This window comes from Theropithecus gelada, chromosome 19, assembly GCF_003255815.1.
Source record: "Theropithecus gelada isolate Dixy chromosome 19, Tgel_1.0, whole genome shotgun sequence".
In the NCBI taxonomy this organism is placed as follows: Eukaryota; Metazoa; Chordata; class Mammalia; order Primates; family Cercopithecidae; genus Theropithecus; species Theropithecus gelada.
In genome coordinates, this window is record NC_037687.1 from 16,104,772 (window position 1) to 16,114,431 (window position 9,660).

General features: G+C 48.4%; 1 protein-coding gene across 1 annotated transcript in view; it reads right to left on the reverse strand.

The window, feature by feature from the left end:
- Positions 1–9,543, reverse strand: part of CALR3 (calreticulin 3) — a 21,822-nt gene extending 12,279 nt beyond the window's left edge. Inside the window, exons 1-3 of the mRNA XM_025366158.1 lie at positions 9,388–9,543; positions 9,100–9,201; positions 2,061–2,264 (exon numbers count right to left, since the gene is read on the reverse strand). Coding sequence (XP_025221943.1) covers positions 2,061–2,264; positions 9,100–9,201; positions 9,388–9,478 — 397 coding nt within the window. The 5' untranslated portion in view covers positions 9,479–9,543. The remainder of the gene's footprint in view (positions 1–2,060; positions 2,265–9,099; positions 9,202–9,387) is intronic.
- Positions 9,544–9,660: the final 117 nt, after the last annotated feature.

Genomic DNA, 9,660 nt, shown 5'->3' on the forward strand with positions numbered 1-9,660 from the left:
TTTTTTAGTAGAGACGGGGTTTCACCGTGTTAGCCAGGATGGTCTCGATCTCCTGACCTCGTGATCCGCCCGTCTCGGCCTCCCAAAGTGCTGGGATTACAGGCTTGAGCCACCGTGCCCGGCCACATTCATTCCTTTTTTGGAGACAGAGTCTCGTTCTGTCACCCAGGCTGGAGTGCAGTGGTGAGATCTCGGCTCACTGCAACCTCTGCCTCTCAGGTTCAAGCAATTCTCTTGCCTCAGCCTCCCGACTACAGGCATGCACCACCACGCCCGGCTAATTTTTTTGTATTTCTAGTAGAGACAAGGTTTCACCATGTTGGCCAGGCTGGTCTTGAACTCCTGACCTCAAGTGATCCGCCCGCCTCAGCCTCCCAAAATGCTGAGATTACAGGTGTGAGCCACCACACCTGGCCTGAGGTACATTTGTTCTTAAAGTTTTAAGTTATGCTATACTTGTGTCTATTTCCTGTGGCCCAGTATGATCCCTTCCTAGTTCTAGCACAAATTTTAATCTCCTGGTGTCAGGAGACATTTAATATTTTCCAGAGGTTTGCAGGCTTTTTCTATAAAGGCCAGATGGTAAAATATTGTTGGCTTTGTAAGCCTAATGATCTCTGTCATGACAACTTAACTCTGCCACCGATACTGGCAAGCAGCCACAGACAACATGTAAATGAACAGAGAGAGGCTGCATTTCAGTAAGACTTCATTTCTGGACACTGAAATCTAAATTTCATACAATTTTCATGTATCACAAAATATCATCCTTGTATTGATTTTTTTTTTGAACCAGTTAAAAATGTAAAAAACATTTTTAGTTCATGGGTCATATAAACACAGGCAGTGGGCCAATTTGGCCCATGGCCAAGGTTTACTGAGTCCTAAAGGATTCAAAACACAGGTTGAGGCCAGGCGTGGTGGCTCACGCCTGTAATCCCAGCACTTTGGAAAGCCAAGGCAGGTGGATCACCTGAGGTCAGGAGTTCCATACCAGTCAGGAGTTTGAGACCAGCCTGACCAACATGGTGAAACCCCATCTCAGCCGGGCGCAGTGGCTCACGCGTGTAATCCCAGCACTTTGGGAGGCTGAGGTGGGCGGATCACCTGAGGTCAGGAGTTTGAGACCCGCGTGACCAACATGGTGAAACCCTGTATCTATTAAAAATACAAAAATTAACTGGGCGTGCCGGTGCACGCCTGTAATCCCAGCTACTTGGGAGGCTGAGGCAGGAGAATCCCTTGAACCTGGGAGGAGGAGGTTGCAATGAGCCGACATTATGCCATTCCATACCAGCCTGGGCAACAAGAGCGAAACTCCATCTCACACACACACAAAAAAAGGAACCCCATATCTACTAAAATGCAAAAAAAAAAAAAAAAAAAAAAATTAGCCAGGTATGGTGGCACATGCCTATAATCCCAGCAACTCAAGAGGCTGAGGCAGGAGAATCACTTGAACCCAGGAGGTGGAGACTGCAGGGAGGTGAGATCAGGCCACTGCCATTGCACTCCAGCCTGGGCCACAAGAATGACAACTCTGGCTCAAACCAAAACCAAAACCAAAACCAAAACAAACAAACAAAAAAAACGGCACAGGTTGAGCAACCCAAATCAAAAAATCACAAATCTGAAGTGTTCCAAAACCCAAACTTTTAGACTCAACATGATGTTGAAAGGAAATGCTCATTGGAGCTTTGTGGATTTCAGATTTTTCAAATTAGCGATGCTCAACCGGTAAGGATAATGCAAATCATCCAAAATCCCCCCGAAAATTCCAAAATCCAAAACACTTCTGCTCCCAAACATTTCAGATAAGGTATCCTTACCCTGCATGAGGGCAAGATTTATGGTGAATAAATAACTTCTTCAGGAACACAACAGACTGGCACCGTTGCCTTTTTATGTTAATTAGGTTTAATAGTGCTATAAACCTTGGATCCGATATACTCAATACTACTACCTTAACTACATGAGCCAAGTCTTAGTCTAAAGATCCCGTGAGGTGGGAGGGTTTTCAAAGTCGCTAGAAGTGGTTGTGTTGTACCACCAAAACTCACCAAACATAATATAGTACTGCGATTTTCCATTCAGGTTCTTCTGGTCAACATCTGCAGGAAAGACCTTAATGTAGCCCCCTCCACAGTCCATCTTCTGCTCATGTTTCACTGTGTACTGAATGACCAGAGTTTTCCCTTTATTGCTGAATGGTTTGAAGCGTGCAGAGATGGCATAGAATCGGCCATTCTGAGTGGTCTGCAGACCTTTGAACAAAAAATACTCATGAAGGATTGGGAATGATGCTGTGCTCAGTAATGCAGAAAGTTAAATGGATGTCCTTCCCTTACTCCCAACCACAAATGTCCCAACCGTTTACAGTGATCCACAGTGCCAACAGAGCATTATACAATAATGCATAATGAGTATACCACTAGCAGGCACTCTGCTTCCATACAACTTTTTTTTTTTTTTTTTTAGATGGAGTCTCGCTGTGTCACCGAGGCTGGAGTGCAATGGCGCGATCTTGGCGCACTGCAACCTCTGCCTCCGGGGTTGAAGTGATTCTCTTGCCTCAGCCTCCCGAGTAGTTCGGATTACAGGCATCTGCCACCACATCTGGCTAATTTTTGTATTTCTAGTAGAGATGGGGTTTCACCATGTTGGTCAGGTTGGTCTCGAACTCCTGACCTCAGGTGATTGCCCGCCTCGACCTCCCAAAGTGCTGGGATTACAGGTGTGAGCCACCGTGCCTGGCCCATACAACTTTTATTTCACACACCTGGAAGTTTTTGTTCTTAATATACTACTGTTATTTATTTATTTATTTATTTATTTATTTATTTATTTATTGAGACAGAATCTCGCTCTGTCACCCAGGCTGGAGTGCAGTGGCGCAATCTCGGCTTACTGCAAGCTCTGCCTCCTGGGTTCAAGTCATTCTCCTGGTGCAGCCTCCCGAGTAGCTGGGATTACAGGCGCCCGCCACCATACCTGGCTAATTTCTTGTATTTTTAGTAGAGACAGGGTTTCACCATGTTAGTCAGGATGGTCTCGATCTCCTGACCTCGTGATCCACCCACCTTGGCCTCCCAAAGTGCTGGGATTACAGGTGTGAGCCACCACGCCTGGCTATTTATTTTTTAGACAGAGTCTCATTCTGTTACCCAGGCTGGAGTGCAGTGGCGCAATCTTGGCTTACTGCAACCTTTGCCTCCTAGGTTTAAGAGATTCTCCTGCCTCAGCCTCCCAAGTAGCTGCTGGGATTACAGGCACCTGCCACCATGCCCAGCTAATTTTTGTATTTTGAGTAGAGAGGAGAGAGGGTTTCACCATGCTGGCCAGGCTGGTCTCGAACTCCTAACCTCAGGTGATCTACCTGCCTTGGCCTCCCAAAGTGCTGGGATTACAGGCATGCGCCACTGCACCTGGCCATACTGTTATGCTTTAAGTTACAAAAGTACTTCAACTCTAAATGTCAAACCTAATTATGAATCTAATTATGAATACCATGGGTTAATTTAGCTTCTGTTCATCTTCCTAGGGTTGGGATGATTCAATGAAACCTGCGTAGCAAATGAATAAAAAAATAGACTGTTAAATGTTTCCTGAATTCTCATTCTGAAACAGCTACTGGACTGACAGAATAGGTGGTGATGACAGTGCGTTCCACGGCACGCTGATTTGTTTTTTTTTGTTTTTTTTTTTTTTTTTTTTTGAGATGGAGTCTCACTCTGTCGCCCAGGCTGGAGTGCAGTGGCCGGATCTCAGTTCACTGCAAGCTCCGCCTCCCGGGTTTAGGCCATTCTCCTGCGTCAGCCTCCCGAGTAGCTGGGACTACAGGTGCTGCCACCTCGCCTGGCTAGTTTTTTTGTATCTTTTAGTAGAGACAGGGTTTCACGGTGTTAGCCAGGATGGTCTCGATCTCCTGACCTCGTGATCCGCCTGTCTCGGCCTCCCAAAGTGCTGGGATTACAGGCTTGAGCCACCGCGCCCGGCCTGCACGCTGATTTGTAATGTAACGCTTCATAGCACTGGGTGGGCTGCCCTGTACGTGTCAACTGTGTCACTCTTTCATGAAGAAAACATCCTGTCACTCATATTTATGTGTTCACTTCAAAACCAACCCTTCCTTTCCTAGTAGCCCCTAGGCACGGTCTCAAATCTCGTTCTTTTATGAGAGTATGTCAGACAAACCTGAAGGTGGAGGCATTCTTTTTTTTTTTTTTTTTTTTTTGAGACAGAGTCTTGCTCTGTCGCCCAGGCTGGAGTGCAGTGGCAAGATCTCAGCTCACTGCAAGCTCCGCTTCCCGGGTTCCCGCCATTCTCCTGCCTCAGCCTCCCGAGTAGCTGGGACCACAGGCGCCGCCACCTCGCCCGGCTAATATTTTGTGTTTTTAGTAGAGACGGGGTTTCGCCGTGTTAGCCAGGATGGTCTCGATCTCCTGACCTTGTGATCCGCCCGTCTCGGCCTCCCAAAGTGCTGGGATTACAGGCTTGAGCCACCGCGCCTGGCCTTTTTTTTTTTTTATTTATTTTTTTTATTTATTTTTTTATTTTTATTTATTTATTTTTTTTTTTGAGACGGAGTCTGGCTCTGTCGCCCGGGCTGGAGTGCAGTGGCCGGATCTCAGCTCACTGCAAGCTCCGCCCCCCGGGTTTACGCCATTCTCCTGCCTCAGCCTCCCGAGTAGCTGGGACTACAGGCGCCCGCCGCCTCGCCCGGCTAGTTTTTTGTATTTTTTTAGTAGAGACGGGGTTTCACCGTGTTCGCCAGGATGGTCTCGATCTCCTGACCTCGTGATCCGCCCGTCTCGGCCTCCCAAAGTGCTGGGATTACAGGCTTGAGCCACCGCGCCCGGCTTTTTTTTTTTTAATTCTTTTTTTGAGATGGGGTTTTGCTCTTGTCACCCAGGCTGGAGTCCAGTGGCGCAATCTTGCTCACTCTGACTCCTGGGCTCAAGCAATTCTCCTGCCTTAACCTCCTGAGTAGCTGGGACTACAGGCATGCGACACCGCGCCTGGCTAATTTTTGTATTTTTAGTAGAGACAGGGTTTCACCATGTTGCCCAGGCTGGTCTTGAACTCTTGGCCTCAAATGATCCACTCACCTTGACCTCCCAGGGTACTAAGATTACAGGTGTAAGTCACCGCGCCCAGCCTAAACTTTCACATATGTGAAAGCAAATACAATTTAAAAGCCTTGAGAGGCCAGGTATGGTGGCTCACATCTGTAATCTCAGCACTTTGGGAGGCTGAGCCAGGTATATCACTTGAGGTCAGAAGTTTGAGACCAGCCTGGCCAACGTGGGGAAACCCCATTTCTACTAAAAATACAAAATTAGCCAGGCGCAGTGGCGCGTGCCTGTGGTCCCAGCTACTCGGGAAGCTGAGGCAGCCGAATCGTTTAAACCTGGGAGGTGGAGGAGCCCAGATCGCCCCATTGCACCCCAGCCTGGGCGGCAGGGCGAGACTCCGTTTAAAAAAATAAATAAAATAGGTTGGACACGGTGGCTCATGCCCCTAATTCCAACACTTTGGGAGGCCGAGACAGGTGGATCACCTGAGGTCAGGAGTTGGAGACCAGCCTGACCAAAATGGAGAAACCCCATCTCTACTAAAAATACAATATTAGGCCAGGCGCGGTGGCTCACGCCTGTAATTCCAGCACTTTGGGAAGCCGAGGCAGGCAGATCACGAGGTCAGGAGATGAAGACCATCCTGGCTAACGTGGTGAAACTCCACCTCTACTAAAAAAAAAAAAAAAATACAAAAAATTAGCCGGGTGTGGTGGTGGGCACCTGTAGTCCCAGCTACTCAGGAGGCTGAGTCAGGAGAATGGCGTGAATCTGGGAGGCGGAGCCAAGCTGAAATTGGGCCATTGCACTCCAGCCTGGGTGACAGAGCGAGACTCGGTCTCAAAAAGAAAATTAAAAAAATAGCCAGGTGTGGTGGCACACGCCTGTAATCCTAGCTACTTGGGAGGCTGAGGCAGAAGAATCATGTGAACCTGGGAGGTAGATGTGGTGAGCAGAGATCGCGCCATTGCACTCCAGCCTGGGCAACAAAAGTGAAACTCCCTCTCAAAAAAAATAAATAAAATAAATAAAAGCCTTGAGCAATATGTGTCATCTGAGTCATGTTGCCTGCAGGTGTAACCTGTGTTTCTTAAGTCATAGATAAACCTTCTTCCTCATTGTTCTTGTTCTGCAAATGACTAGGACAGACCAGAGACCAGGCCTCCTCCATTTGTGACCACTGACCTTGGTTACAGATTGACTGCCTCCAGTACTGAACTGTACCTAACACAGACCAGATGGCACAAAAGATGCTGTGTGACTGCTACATCTTCAGGGTGAAATGTTAAATACACCTTCTCAAAAGAAAAAGACCACCTTGACTAATGGGATCACGGTCATTACGTATTAAGCCTTGCCTAGAAAGATGCTGAAATTCTGTTAAGCTTTCCTAAACTTTGTCTATACAAATGATCCCAAACTTCTACACTTCAGAACACTGACTTCTATTCTTTGGAATCTGTGTTTTCCATACAGTTGTCCTCAAACTTTGAGCTTGAATTAGCTCTCTTTAAGCTAGATTTTTTTTTTTTTTTTGAGACAGAGTCTTGCTCTGTTGCCCAGGCTATAGTGACTTCTATTCTTTGGCATCTGTGTTTTCCGCACAGTTGTCCTCAAACTTCGAGAGCTTGAATTAGCTCTCTTTAAGCTAGTTTTTTTTTTTTTTTTGGAGACAGAGTCTTGCTCTGTTGCCCAGGCTATAGTGGCAAGATCTCGACTCACTGTAACCTCTGCCTCTCGGGTTCATGTGATTCTCCTGCCTCACTCTCCCAAGTAGCTGGGATTACAGGTGTGCGCCACCACGCTTGGCTAATTTTTTTGTATTTTTGTAGAGACACGGTTTCACCATGTTGGCCAGGCTGGTCTCAAGCTCCTGACCTCAAGTGATCCACCCGCCTTGGCCTCCCAACGTGCTGGGATTACAGGCATGAGCCACCGTGCCTGACCATATTTTTCTTGCTTTTTTTTTTAGATGGAGTCTCACTCTCTCACTGAGGCTGGAGCGCAGTGGCATGATCTCTACTCACTGCAACCTCTGCCTCCCGGGTTCAAGCAATTCTTCTGCCTCAGCCTCCCGAGTAGCTGGGACTACAGGCATGCACCACCACACCCAGCTAATTTTTGTATTTTTAGTAGAGATGGGGTGTCACCATATTGGCCAGACTGGTTTTGAACTCCTGACCTCATGATCCTCCCGCCTAAGGCCTCCCAAAGTGCTGAGATTAAGGTGTGAGCCACCGTGCCCGGCCTATTTTTTTAAATGCAAAAATTAAAATGAGAAAAAGCACCCGCTAACCTTTTCCTTCTGAGGGGTGTGGCCCTTGATCCTCAAATGCACTTGACTAGTGTTTATTAAGAGGGACAACTTTGGTAATGCCTACTAATAACACATTCATATAAATATAATCCAAAGAAGGTTAAATACCATTGCATATTTGACAGTGCTTCAGGTATGATTTTATTATACCAAATAAGCTGAATATGTCTCCTTGGACTTCAGAGGACCTAATACCAACTTACGCCTATAATCCCAGCACTTTAGGAGGCCGAGGCAGGTGGATTACTTGAGGCCAGGAGTTTGAGAACAGCCAGAGCAACGTGGTGAAACTGTCTCTAAAAAAATTAGGAGGGCGTAGTGGCACGCGCTTGTAATCGCAGCTTCTCGGAAGCCTGAAGCAAGAGAATCGCTTGAATCCGGGAGGCGGCGGTTTGAGTGAGCCAAGATCGTGCCATTGGCCGGGCGCGGTGGCTCAAGGCTGTAATCCCAGCACTTTGGGAGGCCGAGACAGGCGGATCACGAGGTCAGGAGATCGAAACCATCCTGGCTAACACGGTGAAACCCCGTCTCTACTAAAAAGTACAAAAAACTAGCCGGGCGAGGTGGCGGGAGGGCCGGTAGTCCCAGCTACTCGGGAGGCTGAGGCAGGAGAACAGCGTAAACCCGGGAGGCGGAGCTTGCAGTGAGCTGAGATCCGGCCACTGTACTCCAGCCTGGGTGACAGAGCAAGACTCCGTCTCAAAAAAAAAAAAAAAAAAAAAAAAGGCCGGGCGCGGTGGCTCACGCCTGTAATCCCAGCACTTTGGGAGGCCGAGGCGGACGGATCACAAGGTCAGGAGATCGAGGCCACGGTGAAACCCCGTCTCTACTAAAAATACAAAAAATTAGTCGGGCGCGGTTGCGGGCGCCTGTAGTCCCAGCTACTCGGGAGGCTGAGGCAGTAGAATGGCGGGAACCCGGGAGGCGGAGCTTGCAGTGAGACGAGATCGCGCCACTGCACTCCAGCCACGGGGACAGAGAGACTCCGTCTCAAAAAAAAAAAAAGTAATCTTCGGCAATAAAGAAAGGAGAGAGGAGGCTGGGTGCAGTGGCTCATGCTTGTAATCTCAGCACTTTGGGTGGCTGAGGCGGGTGGATCACGAGGTCAGGAGTTCGAGACCAGCCTGGCCAACGTGGACCCTGTCTCTACTAATAAGTACAAAAATTAGTTGGTCACAGTGGCGCGCGCCTGTAGTCTCAGCTACTCGGGAGGCCGAGGCAGGAGAATTGCTTGAACCCGGGAAGTGGAAGTTGCAGTGAGCTGAGATCGCACCAGTGCACTCCAGCCTGGGCAACAGAGCAAGGCCCCGTCTCGAAAGAAAGAAAGAAAAGAAAGAAAAGAAAGAAAGAAAGAAAGAAAGAGAGAGAAAGAGAGAGAGAAAGAGAGAGAGAAAGAGAGAGAGAAAGAGAGAGAGAGAGAGAGAAAGAGAGAGAGAGAGAGAGAAAGAGAAAGAAAGAGAGAAAGAAAGAGAGAAAGAAAGAGAGAAAGAAAGAGAGAAAGAAAGAGAGAAAGAAAGAGAGAAAGAAAGAAAAGAGAGAGGAAACAAAAAACAAGGGTAAGGAGCCCTTTGCCTTAAGTTCTACCTTTGCCTTAAGGTCTTCATCTGTAAATCGGGAATAAAAGCGTTTGGCTGTGCCACAACTACCTTGAGAGGGTGCTATGGAGACGTAGCATTAGGCTCAATTTGGTCCTGATTCTACACTAACCTTTATCTTTCTCTTTATGACCATAAAACTTCCCCGACGAAAGTCTAAAATGCCCAAATCGGGAGTCATTGGTGGACTGCACCCATCGGTTTCTCCAATGCTCTGTGGGGAGGGGGAAATAACACCGGTTAGAGGTGATAATGGTTAATTTGGCCTAAGGGAAGGGTGAGGGGGACCCTCGAGGATTCGAGAGTTCGATGCCGTCGACCCCGCGACGACTCTGCCCAGCCTTGGGGGGCGCAGATGGGGGAGCTTACACCTCTGCCACTACGGGCGTGGCCCCTTCACCTCCGTCTAGAAATTCCTCTTGGAAATAGACGGTAGCCAGCGCCACTCGCAGCATGCAGATGCCCCAGAGGGGCACCCGAACCCCGGCCATGGGGGCTTGCACTGCGCTTCCGGTCGCCGCCGCCCCTTAGCTCCCGGCGCTCTCTGCGGCTCTTCAGGCGAGTCCCGAAACTACAACTCCCGTCACAACTCGCGATTATGACCTGAGGGTCCCATTGGTAGCTGCGGCGCTGGGCACGTCGGGTCCGCCTGGGAACTACTGCTCCCATGATG